The sequence below is a fragment of the Cucurbita maxima genome, unplaced genomic scaffold (genome assembly GCF_002738345.1).
Source record: "Cucurbita maxima cultivar Rimu unplaced genomic scaffold, Cmax_1.0 Cma_Scf00036, whole genome shotgun sequence".
Lineage (NCBI taxonomy): Eukaryota > Viridiplantae > Streptophyta > Magnoliopsida > Cucurbitales > Cucurbitaceae > Cucurbita > Cucurbita maxima.
Window position 1 is genome coordinate 1,881,876 of NW_019272052.1, and position 16,288 is coordinate 1,898,163.

The window sequence follows — 16,288 nt, forward strand, 5'->3', positions numbered from 1 at the left end:
TTTTTTTTTTTTTTTTTTTTTTTTTTTTTACAAAAGGTAAATTTGTGCATTATTTCAAATCTTTGATCACAAGAAAGAGATGATAAGCATTTAGACATAGGTGAAAGGTTAACATCAAAGTCACTCTTAGAAGCGAAGTCTATTAGAGTTTGAAAACAAAATTACAACTTACTCTTACAAAATAATAATAACAATAATAATAATAATAATAACAATTTCTTGGTTTAGTGATGAAATTAAATATAATATGCTTTAATCAAAGATGCCATACGATTTAAACTCCTTTGAACCATAGGGATTTAATTAAAATTAAAACGATATCGCATGGATTAAATAAATAATTCAAACTAATATATTTGATGTTGTACTAACTAGGTGATGGACTTGCATTTTCAACCAGAGAGATATATACGCACATTATAATCAATTGTGCAGAGTTCGACACTCATCAAATTCACTCGTAAATAGAGTTTTCATTTACCTCAAAGTCTGTAATGCTTGCGATTGGTGCTGAAAGATCTTAATGTAAGTAAGCATCATCATCGATTCACAGCTTTGACACAGGCAATTCTGCAAAGACCACAAATTATGGAAGTAAGAGAATTGAACTATAATAGCTCAGCTGATTTTAAGTTCGGGTTAAATACTACCTTAGTCTTTGTACTTTTAAAAGGTTCTTTCTTATTCATGTACTTTCAACTTTGTTCATTTTGATCTTTGTACTTTTAAAAAACCGATCATTTTAATTCCTATTTGCAAAATTTTAATATAAACTTTATAAACAATGGAAACCCTTGAATACAAATTTATGACTTAAAATGCTAAAATTTTGATTAAAAATGAAGGGCAAAAATGGTCACAGATCAAAAGGAACATTTTGAAAGTAAAGTAAATTGACTAAAATAAACAAAAGTTGAAAGTATAATGATTATGATAAACCAAAGAGTACGAGGATCAAAGTAGTATTTAAACCTTTTTCAGTTATATACCCAAGGCTTTTGCATTCACAATGCTTGGAGACGCAGCTGGAGGTGGAGCGTTCTCATCAAGGAATGGTTCTACTCGGTTCGGATCGGCCCAAACGGGATATTGTTTAATTTTTCCCTGTGGTTAGAGAAGCCAGTGTTTTAAGCTCAAAATGCAAGCCAGATAAGAAGAACAATCTAAATGAAAATAAAATAAATTCATGGAGTCCAAATTTATAGGTTGCACACCAGAACATTAAGAGCGGCCAGAGTCGCCATTCCTTCACGAGTCCACTACATGATGGTTATGAAAGAAGGTCAATGCTTCTGTAAGGATATCCTCATTTCACCGTCAAACTAGGCAGAGATTTACCTTGGAAGCGGAAGCAATGTGAGGTACAATGATCGCATTCTTCATATCAGCAAGCCCAGGTTTCATGTATGGTTCATCCTAACCAAAGAGTGATGAAACAAGACATGTTAACCTACTACAGTTAATAAGAAAGTGAGTAACTTGTAAGTAGAAATACCTCGAAGACATCGAGGCCAACTCGAAACATCGGATTCTCTTTTAAATGCTCGACAAGGGCTGCTTCATCAATCACGGGTCCCCTACTACAGTTAATGAGAATTGCATCCTGCAGTTATAATATAATTTAAAGAAACATAAGTTTAAATGTAATCAATCAGGAATCCCTGTAATAGGGTCGAATAGGGTCAGGGAGATCAAAACTATAATCGAAGGGAGAAAAGAGCCTTAGCAAGCTTCACCTTCTTCATGGCTTTAAGACTTTCTTTGTTCACCAGATGGAAGGTGGTTTTATCCAGTACTGGATGAAGACTTATCTATAAATCCAAAGGAACGCACAATAGCAATTTTATGTTGCACAAGGGAAGATGAGCTCTTCAAAACCATGTTAATTAATCACATCAAACTCATACCACATCAGCCTCTCGAAGCACCTCATCCATGGATGATGCTCTTCTCCATGTCACAGGAACCTCACCGTTGGCTTTAAGGAACTCGCCATAGGCTGCAATTAAACAAGCGTTTCAACTAAAGGGACTGAAACTCATTGTTTTAAAGAATCGTCGATTAAGACATGCCTGTAACAAACTTTTCGAGTCTGGTTGACTGATAAAGATCGAAGTAGATCAGGTTCATCTTAAACCCTTCTACCTGCAAGAATATAACAAGAAGTCATCAAGGGAAAACAGGTACTATACCATAAACTCATAAACAATTGAGTTAGGAAAATTTCCATCATTCTTGCATAAGCAGATCCAATACGACCAGCTCCAATCACACCAACAGTCTGGCCTTTCAGCAAGTTTCCAACAAACCTATTAAAAAAATTACTTCAAATTTGTAGGGCCACTTTGGATGCCTATTTTTAAAAGATTTGGAAGCCATACAAATTTGGAAGCCATCCATCATAGTGGCCTGCCCTCATGAACTCGTCAGCTTCAACGATCCTTCTTGCAGCTGCAAGAGAAAGTGAAGCTGCCAACTCTGCTGTAGTTTCTGTAAGTACTCCCTAAACAAATAAGAAATGAATGATCTAAATACCTGTCTATATCTCATTATATGCAGAATCAAATTTAAGTGGTACAAAATAACAATTCAAGTAGTAACAGTTTACAGAGCCAAATAAACTTACAGGAGTGTTTCCTACAGCAATACCATACTTATTAGCAGCGTTAACATCTACATTATTGTAACCAACAGCCATATTACTAAAAGCTTTGCCTCCGGCTCTGCTTAATGCAGAAAACAGCACCTCTCCCCAATCTTCAGTCAACTGAAACATCCAAGAAAACAAACCTCAGAATCACAAGTAAGGAAACTCATTAGGAATTGTACGGCAACCAAACGTTTGTCCAATTTCAATCCATCAGGAGCCGCATGTAAACGCTCAGATATCATCATATTTAAATTCTTAAAATCATATAATCAACTAGTTTTAATGTAGAGATTAACCTTCCATCTCTTCTTTCCTCTACGACTCTAATCTATAATTCTTTCAGATCGACTCAAACTAGCTAATATGAAAACAAACTTTCTGATTGACAAGAACTAGTGCGATTAGGTTCAAATACCTGTCCAATAACGCCGTCGCACTTATCGCCGATGAGAGCAACAATATCCTCCACCGAGAGTATCGTCTTCTTCTCGGTACAAATCTACAACACGAAACGAACGCAAAAATTTAAATCCACATCAAAATTGCCGCCAGGAAGCAGAAACAGGCGGGAAACAAAGAGAAAAACACAAGAAAAATTACTTCAACTCGGCAATCTTGTTCGATCAAGAGATTGATCCAGCGAGTTCCAGGCATAGGCTTGGTGCTCACAACTCTGTACTTTCCATTAGGATTCCACACTTCAACTTGAACCGGCTTCGCCATTGGAGCCAAACCTTCAAAGCTTCAGAGCTCTTCTCCACCGCTAAACTGTGCAATTGCTGAAGGCTTTCATTCAGTTGGTTTCTTAAAAATTTCGACTATAATCAGGTGCAACGCAAGTACAGTAGAAGATCTTTTTCTCCAATAGAGTCTGGGAAAATTGATGACTATTGACTTTTCGTTTGTTTGACCATCTGATTTTGTGGGCTGTGTTGTAGTGGATTTTAGATTTGGAGGATTTGTGTCTCTGCTTTGCTACAGGATGGAAGTTGTTGGACCTCTCGTTTTGGTGAAAATGGATAATAACGATATAGTCCTTTTAAATTCGCGCCACGTTAGTACCTGGCTATCCTTAGTAGTTTAAATGACGGAAATACCCCTGAATACTTGGGCCATATTATTAATTTTCGATTTTATATTTGATTTAAAAATTATTGAACAAAATATTATGTTTTTTTTTAAATATCATTTTCTATATTTTGTTCACAAGGTTTATAACTACTTTGCCCGTTCGATGATTGCTGAGCGATTTATAGAGGTAATGATAACGTGGCCGATTTTTCCTCATTTGCAATCAGCTCTGCTATAGTATCGGTTGATCTATCTAATCGCGTAATTTGTTAGATCTCATATCACTGCAAAAGAGAAACAAAATATTCTTTATAAGGGTATGAAAACCTCTTTCTAGCAACTCGATTTAAAAATGGTTAAGCTGATGCCGATACGTGACGGGTCAAAGCGAACAAATATCTGTTAGCAGTAAACTTGGACTATTACAAATGGTATCAGAGCAAAACACGAGGTGATGAGCCAAATTTTACGAGCTTCTTCCAAAGCTGATGAATCTTATCGTACAATATATTTAAATTCAAAATAATTTATTTTTATAAAGTATTTTCAATTTTTATTTAACTCTAAGTAGGGTAGTATACGAGCCCACGTTAATTCACTGAACCAGAGAAAAATAATATTAAAATAAAAAAAAAATGGGGATTTCAATTTTCTGTTGGAACTGTTTTGCTTGGACTCTATCTTCCAAGTACCAACTTCACCACCACCCTCCTTTTGGGGTCACGTTCGACCCTTCTTCTTCCTCCGCCGCAGGCCCAAACGACGGCGAAGAGACGCTATGGAAAGGCTTCTGTATTCTCCTTCTCCGACCTCCCTCAAGATTAACCTCAATTCATCTCTTACTCTTCTCTGGTCTGGTCGCATTGACTCTCTGAAGCTCAATTTTCCCCTCCCGACGCTCCATGGACTCAAGCCGCTCGGTTTGACCTTCTGTAAGAACGAGAAGCCTTCTATGTCTTCGTTTTGTTGCCTTTCTTCCTCGAATTGGTTGAGCGATTCGATTTTCCCGTCCGATTCTCTTGCCGGCTCGCCTAAGCCTGATTTCCTGGAACATTTCGCAGGAAAGGAGAAGGTATTGGATTGAAATGCCATTCGGTTTTTTTTCTGGTGTTAATTTCCCGTTCTTCGTTGCTTTTCATTTGATTATCAGGTAATTGGATTACGTTGGGATTATATATACCGTCTTATTCACCGTGAAGCGCTTTTTATTGATTTTAGGTCAAGTTTGGAGTACTGTGAATTGTTTGATTTATAACTCAATTCAGTTTGGATTAATTATCGAATTCGTAGGTCACTTTTCCTACAGTCTCGAGTACTTTTTTCAATTTATTGCATGAATTTTTGCCTAATCATACGAGTCATGTGAAATATCTGCTGTGTTGCATTGCTTAATTTGATCTTATTTTAGGATTCCAGTTTCTTGTTGAAATCACTGATAATAATAACTGTGATTTTAAATTTTGTAATATTAAATCAGCAATGTCTCTATACAATTACCGGCGACGGCTTCGTATGTGTGCCCTTGCATTGTACTAATCTAACATTTCGGATTATTCTTCCGTTGTTTTAAGCATCGACTGAGATTCTTTATTGAGAAATAATTGTGGAAACTGATCTTAATGACGAACGATGGATATGCTCAGAGAAATTTCTGTTTCATGCTGCGTTCCTCTTTTATTGTTAGCAGTACTCATTGAAATTAAATATTCACATTTACGCTTTTATTTGCATGTGGTCACAGGCTCGCAAACAGATACAGAATACAGACGCAGCAGTGGTTACGATTTTATTTTATTGTTTGTCGCCTTATCCTTTTCTGATCTTTGGATACCACGAAAATCCCAGCCCTATTCACATGTTCAAGCATCCCTGGCATTTATGAAGCAATATAATGAAATTTGTGAACGATTTCAGACACTTGTCAAATTAGTTTATTTCCATTTAAGCCCAATGCATATCTGTTACTAGTTCATGGATTAGCTGAAGGGACAAACATGACACCAGAGTAAACTGAGTGTTCATATTATTTAGCTATGAACTTATTAAATATGATGAAGAACAAAGACCCTTTTGGCTGTAGTTGTTACGAGTTCATGGATTAGCAGAATGGACAAACATGACACCAGAGAAAACTGAGTGTTCATATTGTTTAGCTATTAATTTATAAAATATGATGAAAAACAAAGACCCTTTTGGCTGTAATTGTGTTTTTTCTTCTTAGAGCTAATAGAATTTCACACGTTAAACTTCTTATAGGTGAAAAGGTCACTCTGTGTTCTTTCTGCTCTTGTTCTGATCCTGATCCAACCAGGCCTTGCGCCAGCAGCTTTTGCATCCTTTCAAAATGCAGCAGCTAAAACTGGAGGTCCTGCAGCTGCTGTCGTTGGGCGACGACTGATCCAGAGTGAACTATTAAGTAGTGCTTGGACAGGGTTTTTTGCTGGTTGCTTACATACACTATCAGGACCAGATCACCTTGCTGCTCTTGCACCACTTTCAATTGGCTGCAATCGCATGGAAAGTGCTGCAGTTGGGGCACTTTGGGGGTGTGGCCATGATGCAGGTCAGGTCATTTTTGGCTTACTATTTCTACTTTTAAAAGATAAGCTTCACATTGAAATTCTCAGAACTTGGGGCACAATAGTAGTAGGTATGACTTTATTTATAATAGGTGTTATGGGTATTAGGGAAGTTTCAGAAGTCCGTACACCATGTGTGGCTCTAGAAAATGGTGAGTGTGATGTCGGCATCTATGAAACACTAGAGAAACCAATGGTTGTGGGAAAGAAAAAGAAGAAAAAGATTGGTTTTGCTACTTTTGCCACTGGAGTTGTCCATGGTCTGCAACCTGATGCACTTATGATAGTCTTGCCTGCCCTTGCCTTGCCTTCCCGTGTAGCCGGCGCTGCCTTTCTTCTTATGTTTTTAGTTGGAACAGTTCTTTCAATGGGAAGCTATACTGCTTTCATAGGCTCGTTTAGCGAGGCGTTGAAGGACAGAGTGCCTAGAATAACTGAAAGACTGACCTGGGCTGCTTCTTTTGTAGCCATTGCTCTTGGCCTTGCCATTATCATCACCCACTTTCTTGGTTTTAGCCTCTACTGATCGGCTTTACCCACCACCACACGCTATTATCCTTTCCCCTAGTCCCTTTCAGCGCCAGATATAAAGTTATTAGTATTGAGGAGTAGCAAAAATTCTCTCTCAAGATTTTATCTTTACTGCCCCCTTTGGATCTTGTTTGTAGTACGGATCTCATATTGTTTAAAAAGGTTGCCATGATCTTCTTCCTGTGGCCATAATCCAAATCCAAACCCAAATCCCCCATTCAAGAACAGTTAAAGATTGACATAGTTCTGTGCATAATGGCTAAAAGACTTGACTGAAATCTGTGAGATGGGTTCATTTTTTGTTAGATATTCTGCCTGTGGCCATAATCCAAATCCCCCATTCAAGAACAGTTAAAGATTGACAAGGTTCTGTGCAAAATGGCTAAAGACTTGATTGAAATCTGTGAGATGGGTTTTTTTTTTTTTTTTTTTTTGTTAGATTGAGAAAGTAGCACTATTTTCTGTATAGGTTCATGTAATGGACAGGTGTACTTTGTATTCTTTTACAAAAAATGTTTTTCAAACTACTACCATTCTTCTTCCCCAAGCCTCTCATTGTTTATTTCTTTTTGTTGAAATGATGAGTGATCTGATCTTATCTTGAACAATGTGTTTATGTATTTGTGATGTGATGTGACTTAGATTGACTAATGAAAGTAGTTTGGACTGGGGAAAGACGACTTTGAATTTTCCCAAGCACATTAATGGATGAACTGAATAGTGTTCTTCCTATCTCTTAGTTTTCAAACATTAATAAAGAATTAATGCCTTGTTTACTTAAATTTGGAGATGAGAATGGAATGAATAGTGTCCTATTCATATTCCATCTGACCTTTTATTCATGTATAGAATTATTCTTCCTTGCCATTTGAATCCTGAAATAAGTTCTTGTTATACCTTTGCAGATCACAGGATAATTTAGTACCATCTTATAAAATATCAAGGTAGTGTTACACGGGTTTTTTTTTTTTTTTTTTTTTTGTATACTATTTCCTTTTTGATGTGAAACTATATTCGACGAATGTCTTCTCTCAAATAGCTATTTAGCCATCGACTTTCTAAACCTACGAAAGAACTTATTCTTATCCTAATCAAATCTTCTCTCGAATATGATATCCAAACCATTGAGCATCGACCACATTTATATTCCACCCCACCACATCCGAGTAGAAAAACAAAAGGATAGGGATGGGTGTATGCATAGTAGGTCCAACCCCAAATTGGTGTGCAACAATTAGAACCCCTCCAATATTCCTCTTTTCTCCTTCATGCCCATACCCTCCACTTTAATTTCTTTACTTTTAATTTTAGTCTATATTACCGCTAAAACGATCCTTTTAAATTGTTTACTTCCAATTTTTTAATCCTTTTAAATTATGAGAATGTGAAGTATGTCTTAATCACACCGTGAACAACGCGGTTTCTTTTTCCAAAAATAAAACATATAAAATTACCTTTTTTTAAAAAAAAAATTAGTGAATAAAAAGAAAAAGAAAAAAAAAAAAAAAGAAATTGCATGGTAGTCTCCCACGATTCTGGGAGAGTGAAACGGACAATACATCACGGAAATTTTTTAATTTAAAAATTGAAATCAGAACTGCATACTGTTGTAAACCAATCAATTACCGCCACGTGTGATATATTTAAGGTGCATGGTGTGTGCGTAGCAGCAGATTTCTTGGTCGACATATCGGAGTAATATCCGGCCCTAAACTCAAAAACGCTATTTTCCAATGTATATATTTATTTTATTTTATTTTATTTTAATGTAGAAATAAAATAAATAGAATTAAAGATTAGTGATTCATATAATTAAGACATTGTTTGGTCAAATTGTGTAATTAATTAAATTAAATTAAATGAAATCTCAAAGGGTTCATGTTTAAATGATGATTCAACTGACCAAATATGGGCATGTGTTTGGTTGGATCATCATTAATTTGTGCACATATCACTAAACCTCCAAAATAATTTTAATTATTTTAACATTTCATTGAAAAATTATGGGTAATCTTCAACATCATCACTATGATTGTTATTCACCAGTGATAGTGCAATAGCAAACTTATCAATTGATAGTGCAATAGCGTGAGCTTCTCGAAAGAGAATGTGTTAAAAATTTTGAACTGGGACGTAGCGGCTAACGGTAACGTTAGGGAGTCTAGAGACATCGGTGAACATCTTGAGAAGAGTTATCTTTCCTGTTTAAAAGTCTCCCCTCTGGAAATGGTTGAGTCATAGGGTAGAGTCAAGAATGGTGTCCCTTGCGGACCTTCTCCCCACCCTGGAAATGGTTGAGCCGTAGGTAGGGTCAACTATTGGAAGAGCACCACACGTCGTATGGTATCCCTGCTACCCTTCAAAATTTGGAGGAGCAATATATTACACGCAGGCTCCTCGATAGAAATGGAGGGATTAACAAGACTCAAAACTACTTAATAATTGATAAAACTAAACTAGGATTCGAACCCAAATACTATTTTATTAATTTTTTTATATTGCAAAAAAAAAAAATTATTCAAACATCCAAAAAATATAAATGGGTCAAAGTCAACAAGATGAATAGATTAAAAAAATGGCTTATCAAATAATTTTAAATGAATAAAGTACAAAAAAATAATAAATTGACAAAAATCAGTAAATTAATTAATAGGAAAAAATAAAAGAATATCCCAATTTATATTAACAAATGGAACCAAACAAAGCTCTGAAACAACCTGACAAACAAAGCCCAAAATGGGTCACTAAAAATTGCCATAACATAATCAATTAAATCTTCAAAACCCAAGAATTTTGTTCATCAAATTAAAATAAATTAAATAAATAAATAACCTTTATTCAAAAAATTAAAAAACAATCAAAGAATTTGGAAAAGAAAAAAGATGCTCTGTCTTGTAATAATCTGTCCACTTCATTTTGGTAGAGTTTCAAAGTACAATTTTCCAATCCAAAATCAGATGAAACAGTAAAAAAAAAAAAAAAAAAAAAAAAAAAAAAAAAAAAAAAAAAAAAAAAAAAAAAAAAAAAAAAAAAAAGAAACGTTGAAGAACNGTGCCTTCTTCTATTGACATTTTCCTATCTGATTTTCTCGGCTTTTCCCGGGAAAGAAAATTTCTGGGTTTTTCTCAGAAAATCATCGCCTCTATGCTCGCTTTCTTCCCCGTTCTGCAAACCGGACATGAATCCACAACCGTTTCGCAATCCTTACAGCAACACAGATGCCGACAAGGCAAGAGAATCACTGTCGAATTCCGATGATTACACTCTCTGCAAATCATCCTGTTCTTCATTCTCCCCTGTTCCAAAACAGAGCACCCTGGTCGGATTTCTTCCTCCACGGCGGCGGCGGAGTTCATGTCGCAGCAGGATTCTGCATCGTCCATGGAATTAGAAGCTTTTTCTCTCATTTGATCTAATGTGTTGTTGAGAGACATGGCCATTGCTTCGTTTTCTTGAGCGATTTTCTGCCATAGTTGATTCTCTGTTTCTAATTTTCTCAAGAAAATTTCAAGTTCCATTGTTTTCTTAGAAGCTTTAGCAATTTCTTCTTCTTTTTGCCTTAACAAAATTGCTGCTTTCATTTCTATTTTCTTCATTAATGACGTAATTTGTTGCTTTCCTTGTTCTCTCAACGCCATTCTTAAGCTCTCATTCTAAAAAAAAAAACAGAGGAAAATCAAAATCGTGATAAAAAAATCAGAGCATTCTCATAAATTCTGTAATGGGTTTGATTCGAACCTGAACTCTGATGTAATAATCGATCTCTTGTCTCTGTTTCTCAACATGGGCACTCACACATTGAGAAAACCCCGCCGCTGCAACGGCCGTTCTGTTGGGATTTTTCGCGAAGCTAAAAACAGAGCCACCGTCACCACCACCATTACCGCCACTACCGCCGCCACCACCACCAGAGAAGAACTCAGTCGGCGGTTTCTGGAAGCAAAACTGAGAGACGGCATCCGTGGAGTTTCCGGCGAAGGGAAAGGCAAGGTTTTCAGGGTAGAACTGAGCGTGAACCGCCATGGATTCCGGCGACCCAGAAGAAACTAAATCAAACCCTTTTTAGAGAGATGGAAAGGAATAATGGGTTTGGATTCAAAACAGGAAGTCGTGGCGAAAATGGGATGTTAAATGGAAAGAACATATATATACACACATATATATATGTATATATATATATTTATTTTTTTTGATACAGAGAGAGAAAGAAAGAGAGAGAGATTTAAAAGGAGGGGTGGTGGGGGAGGGGGAACAGGGTAGGATACTATTTTTCAAAGGGGGTAGATTTTCTCTCTCTAGGAATAGGAGAGAGAAAGAGAGATGGGAGGGGAAAGGGAAAGGGAAAGGGGGCAAGAGAAGGTACAGAGATGCAGATTTGGTGACTAAACTATCGGGGTCAGAGATTTCAGAGTCAGCAATATGGTTAGAGAGAGAAATTTGAGGAGAGAGAAAGCTTGAGGATGAGAGAAAATGGTGGACATGGACACAAATTGGTGACTCAGTCAGTATTCAATTTGGTGACGATCAACATTATTATTTTTATTTTTATTATTATTATTATTATTATTATTTAGGGGAGGGGAGAATCTCTAGATTTGTTTGTTTTACTATTTTTTTATTATTTTTAAAATATAAAAGTTTAAAGATATATTGGACATAAAAATATTTTTTAATAATTTAAAATCTTTTATAATTTATTTGATATTTTTGACCAAAATAATAATTATATATATACAAAAATGTTTCAGTACTAAATTTAATATAACAAATATCGACAGCTACTTTTATTTTTATAAGTGTGTTTTATTTGTTTTGCTCGTTGTGTTATGTTTCCTCGTAAAATACGTGTCACTAGTTTTGTTTTCAATTTTTTTTTTTTTTTTTTGTCGGTTGTTGGGATATCTGACGTCGTTTAAAAGGGACCTGAAACGTTTCTTGTAGGGTGTGAAAACCTCTTTCTAACTCATAATTTTAAAATCGAGAGATTGTGGACGAAAATATACTCATATTTATTTTTATTTATTTGGGGTTGAGTAAAAAATAAAATGAAATAAGTGTTTTTTTTTTTTTTTTGGTGTTATATGGTCAAATTATATAGATTAAATAATTTTCTAATAAAAAAAATGTGAATTTTAAATATTAATATTGTTCAAAAGCAATTTAATTAATAACGCGTGGAATATTGAATTGACGTAAATTAAACGGTCATGTGGAGACTTATTTTGATATTCAATTCATAGTGTGACAAATTCCACGTTCATAAGTACTCTTACAATTATTAATTAAAAATTAAATTTTTTATTTTTTTTATTTTAATTCAAAGATGGAAATGATTATTCAAATATGTGTTTTAGAAAATTAAATTTATTAAATTTAATACAATTTTAAAATTAATGATTTAGGTTATATGTAATGTGACGTTATCAAATTTTTTAAATATGTTTTGTCATTTTAATTTCCGTAAAATATAAAATTATTTAAAATTAAACACGTTTAACTTTGAACTGTTTTCATTCAGATCGGTTCATCGTTTATCTCCTCACTATAGGAGTGTATATGGGTTCAGTTCAGTTCGGTTAAAATTTGTTTGGACTAATTCGAAATTTCGAGTTGATTGAGTTGGCTACATAAGGAACGTGAATAAAGTTCACACCCTAACCCAATCTGGGTACAGTTCAAATCCTAACCCAACCCAACTCAACCCAATCTAGATAGAGTTCAAAACCTAACTCGAACCAATCCAACCCCACAAACGTTAAATATAACTTCTTCTTTTTTGTTGAGTTGTAGCCCTGTTTTTAGGTTGTTCGGGTTGACCCAGCTAAAATAATGTCTAACTGTATCGAATGAAATTTTCAATTTTAAAAAATTCAATCCAACCCAACTCAACATTTATAGTTTGAGTTAAATAGTTCAGATTGATCGAATTATCAAGTCATATAAACGCTACTACGTTATTTATTGAGTCGTGTTATACCAATTATCCAACCTCTATTTTGTCGGCAAAATTGATATAAAATAATAATAATAAACATATATATAAATAAATGAAATTCAATTATTTCTCCACACAGTCAGGTCTGCATTCATAGTCCATTTTCATTGGTTGCAGCCTCTTAATAATATATATTAAAGAAAATTAAATACAAAATGAATAATGGTTTTATTATAATTAAATCTAAGTCAATAATTAACTAAAAAAATGCTATTTTTATTTTTATTTTTTAATTAAAAAATAGGAGAGAAAATAATACACATGAAAAAGTGTGTAAGTTGGTGGTGGTGCTTAAAGTACTTTTACGTGATATTTGGTTGAAAACTTTTTCTTTTTTTTTTAATTAATAATAATTATTTTTATTTTTTGTTTTTTTAAATATTCTCCAAATTAATTTCTCTCATTTCAATGTCAAACTTTATACCTAAAAGACAACACGGGGAATTATCGATATATGGTTTCAATCTTTTAATTTTTATTCACTTTTTTTTTCTTTAATTCTTTATTTTTTATTTTTTAACTTTATCGATTTTATCGTAAAAAATTAAATGAAAAAAAATAAAAATTAATTCTCAATCTCGAGAACTTCGCGACATTATAACGCTAAAAAATTAATCATTTTACATTTTAATCAAAGTCATCTAAAAAAATTATTTACTTATTGGAGAATATTTCAAAAAAATAATTATAAATATTTAATTTATATCATATAATTTGTTTAATTATAAGTTTATTTTTTTCTTTTAATTTAATTTAATTTTACATTTATTGTCTATTTTTTCTTTTAGGTAACAATATATTTTGTAATATCAAGGTTAGGCCCCTAGCTTCTACTAAACTTCAGGTAATAATAATAATAATAATAATAATAATAATAATAATAATAATAAGTTAATGATGACAAATAATAGCAGGAAATAATTGTAATAGCTTATAATTTACAATTTCTCTATTCATTAAAACCTACTTCTTTATTAAGGTGACATAAAATGAAAATTAAAAGACTATAAATGTCAAATATTTATTTTTCTATAATAATTATTATTATTTATTAAATCTAATGGTCAAAGGACGAAGCTATCCTTAGTGACCTCGCAATAGGGTAGGCCACCACGAGGTAACAAATACGATACCTAAAATTTTTCATCCTCGTGGAAAATACCGAGATTCTAATATATAACTTTTTAGATGATGATATGATAACTTAGTCATTGACCTATGTTCGGGTTAACGATCGAGATTCGAATATATACCTTTTTAGTTGAAGATATGATAACTTAGTCACTGACCTGTGCTCGGGTTAACGATCGAGATTCGAATATATAACTTTTTAGCTGAAAATATGATAACTTAGTCACTGACCTGTGCTCGGGTTAACGATCGAAATTCGAATATATAACTTTTTAGCTTAGTCACTGACCTGTGCTAGGGTTAATGATTGAAATTTGAATATATAACTTTTTAGCTGAGGATACGATAACTTAGTCATAGAAGTCTGCTTGGGGATTCAAATATATAACTTTTTAGTTGAGGATATGAAAACTGAGTCTTTATGCTGAAGTTAACGATCAAGATTCGAATATATAACTTTTTAGCTGAGGATATGATAACTTAGTTATTGAAGTATGCTCGAGTTAACGATTGAGATTCAAATATATAACGTTTTAGCTGAAGATATGATAATTTAGTTATTGAACTATGCTTGGTTAACAATCGAGATTCAAATATATAACTTTTAAGCTGAGGATATGACAACTTGGTCACTGACCTATGCTTGGGTTAACGATCGAGATTCGAACATAACTTTTTAGTTGATAATATGATAACTTAGTCATTGAAGTATGCTCAGGTTAACGATCGAGATTTAAATATGTAAATTTTTAGCTGAAAATATGATAATTTAGGTATTGAACTATGCTCGGGCTAACGATTGAATCGAGAAATAGTGAAAATGAATGGATAAAGGAAGAGAGATGAAGTGGGAAGAAGATTTGGATGAATCAGAAAACACACACATTCATGCTCCATTCTGACGCAGTTCAACATTATTATGAGTCCTTGAAACTCAATAATTTAACCTGAATTTGGGTTCCCTATGAGCCTTAGCCTGTGCCTGTGTCTGTCTAATGGAAGTGATTCAGAAAAGAATGGACCAAAGGCCGGCGGAGGCCATGGACCCATGTGCCACACCTGCACCTCCAACCCCAACCTCCCACGCACCCCTCTCTCCCACTTATATCCCCCATATGCTTTAATTATCTTTTCCTTTCACGGAACTCGTAGACAACAAATTGAATTATATTTAAGTTGATATTTACTGTTAAGAATTTACAAATGTGAAAATTCAAAGTTATGACGTTTTAGTCGATGAGATACGTTTTAAAACCGTGAAGCTGGCGGCGATATGCAACGGACTAAAACGGATAATATCTGTTAGCGAAGGGCTTCAGCTGATACAAATGGTATCGGAGCCAGACACTAGGCTAGCGGTGGTCTTAGGTTGTTACAAATGGTATCAGAGCCAGACATCGAGCGGTGTTTCAGCGAGGACACTGGACCTCCAAGGGAGGTGAATTGTGAGATCTCACATTGGTTGGAGAGAAGAATGAAAATCTCTCCTTTAACCTACGCGTTTTAATACTGTGAGGCTGATGGTGATACATAACGGGCTAAAACGGACAATATCTGTTAGAGGTGACCTTGGACTGTTGTATGTAGGTTCGAATATGTTAAGTTGATAACTACTACTGCAAAAAAAACGAACGATAATAAATGAGTCACACTCAACTGATTAAAATATACGAAAAGTCAAGGCTCGGGAAGCAATTTTCTTCCTTTCTTCTTGTTTTCGGGGTCGAAACTTTAAGTGGGGTTTCTCTTTCTTACATCTTCTCAACTACTTCTCTACCTTTCTCTTTTTCTTTTGTTCGGTAGCTTTTGATTTATTCATTAATTCATATCTCAAATCTCGATTTCCTTTCCATATTAAGTTATATTAGTTACTTATTGTTTGGATTAATTAATTATGCTCACGTTCTAATCTTTACCTTAATCTAATCAATTTTTATTTTTTATAATTCTTCACTTTTCATATTTTTAGATAGCACAGGCTATGTTTCTTTCTATTTAGATTCTTGTTTGAATGAGTTAAATTTATTTAAATCTCGTTAAATTCGTATCTCGGGCCACTAATTTAATAATTATAAGCTTAAATTCTTTAAACTCGAGCTCGTTTATTCATCTATCTACCTAACTCACGAACAACTCCAATTTCTTAATTTTTAATTATAAAATTTAAACTCGAAACAAATCGATTTTAAAAAATAAAATAAAAATCAAATGATAAGCCCCTCTTTCTAAGTCTTCAAAACATTACAAAGACTTTTTTTTTTTTTTTTTTTTTTTTTTTTTTTTTTTTTTTTTTTTTTTTTTTTTTTTTTTTTTTTTTTTTTTTTTTTTTTT

At 33.8% G+C, this 16,288-nt stretch overlaps 4 protein-coding genes across 7 annotated transcripts in view; 2 read left to right on the forward strand and 2 right to left on the reverse strand.

The window, feature by feature from the left end:
* LOC111468468 (glycerate dehydrogenase) overlaps positions 1 to 3,442 on the reverse strand; it is a 12,388-nt gene extending 8,946 nt beyond the window's left edge. Inside the window, exons 1-13 of one of the 3 annotated variants that reach the window (XM_023113715.1) lie at positions 3,251 to 3,442; positions 3,066 to 3,149; positions 2,627 to 2,767; positions 2,382 to 2,503; positions 2,228 to 2,309; positions 2,073 to 2,145; positions 1,908 to 1,999; positions 1,737 to 1,811; positions 1,496 to 1,603; positions 1,339 to 1,416; positions 1,215 to 1,259; positions 990 to 1,104; positions 552 to 570 (exon numbers count right to left, since the gene is read on the reverse strand). In XM_023113715.1, coding sequence (XP_022969483.1) covers positions 552 to 570; positions 990 to 1,104; positions 1,215 to 1,259; positions 1,339 to 1,416; positions 1,496 to 1,603; positions 1,737 to 1,811; positions 1,908 to 1,999; positions 2,073 to 2,145; positions 2,228 to 2,309; positions 2,382 to 2,503; positions 2,627 to 2,767; positions 3,066 to 3,149; positions 3,251 to 3,373 — 1,157 coding nt within the window. In that variant the 5' untranslated portion in view covers positions 3,374 to 3,442. Of the gene's footprint in view, positions 1 to 329; positions 571 to 972; positions 1,105 to 1,214; positions 1,260 to 1,338; positions 1,417 to 1,495; positions 1,604 to 1,736; positions 1,812 to 1,907; positions 2,000 to 2,072; positions 2,146 to 2,227; positions 2,310 to 2,381; positions 2,504 to 2,626; positions 2,768 to 3,065; positions 3,150 to 3,250 lie in introns of those variants that run through there. The other 2 variants (XM_023113716.1, XM_023113718.1) reach the window with 2 other exon arrangements.
* Positions 3,443 to 4,384: 942 nt separating this feature from the next.
* LOC111468477 lies at positions 4,385 to 7,544 on the forward strand. The gene is made up of 2 exons (XM_023113730.1): positions 4,385 to 4,793; positions 5,978 to 7,544. The coding sequence occupies exons 1-2, from the start codon at positions 4,500 to 4,502 to the stop codon at positions 6,824 to 6,826; spliced, it is 1,143 nt and encodes a 380-aa protein (XP_022969498.1). The 5' UTR covers positions 4,385 to 4,499; the 3' UTR covers positions 6,827 to 7,544.
* A 2,172-nt stretch (positions 7,545 to 9,716) lies between these two features.
* Positions 9,717 to 11,001, reverse strand: LOC111468481 (probable BOI-related E3 ubiquitin-protein ligase 2). The gene is made up of 2 exons (XM_023113736.1): positions 10,570 to 11,001; positions 9,717 to 10,484 (listed from the first exon to the last, which is right to left on the reverse strand). Exons 1-2 carry the CDS (start codon positions 10,852 to 10,854, stop codon positions 9,957 to 9,959), a joined length of 813 nt encoding a protein of 270 aa, XP_022969504.1. The 5' UTR covers positions 10,855 to 11,001; the 3' UTR covers positions 9,717 to 9,956.
* Positions 11,002 to 15,693: 4,692 nt separating this feature from the next.
* The window catches only part of LOC111468476 (WD-40 repeat-containing protein MSI2-like), a 15,009-nt gene continuing 14,414 nt past the window's right edge, over positions 15,694 to 16,288 (forward strand). For both annotated transcript variants that reach the window (XM_023113728.1, XM_023113727.1), the window contains exon 1: positions 15,694 to 15,698. The gene's annotated coding sequence lies outside the window, so the exon portion shown is untranslated. The remainder of the gene's footprint in view (positions 15,699 to 16,288) is intronic.

What these genes read in the sequence shown, in the direction of transcription:
- LOC111468481 (XM_023113736.1), bottom strand. Translation starts at nt 10,854, where the DNA reads ATGGCGGTTCACGCTCAGTTCTACCCTGAAAACCTTGCCTTTCCCTTC. An exon ending in ATTATTACATCAGAGTTCAG is followed by an intron (nt 10,485 to 10,569) that starts GTTCGAATCAAA and finishes TTTTTTTTTTAG; the next exon opens with AATGAGAGCTTAAGAATGGC.
- LOC111468477 (XM_023113730.1), top strand. Translation starts at nt 4,500, where the DNA reads ATGGAAAGGCTTCTGTATTCTCCTTCTCCGACCTCCCTCAAGATTAAC. An exon ending in ATTTCGCAGGAAAGGAGAAG is followed by an intron (nt 4,794 to 5,977) that starts GTATTGGATTGA and finishes AACTTCTTATAG; the next exon opens with GTGAAAAGGTCACTCTGTGT.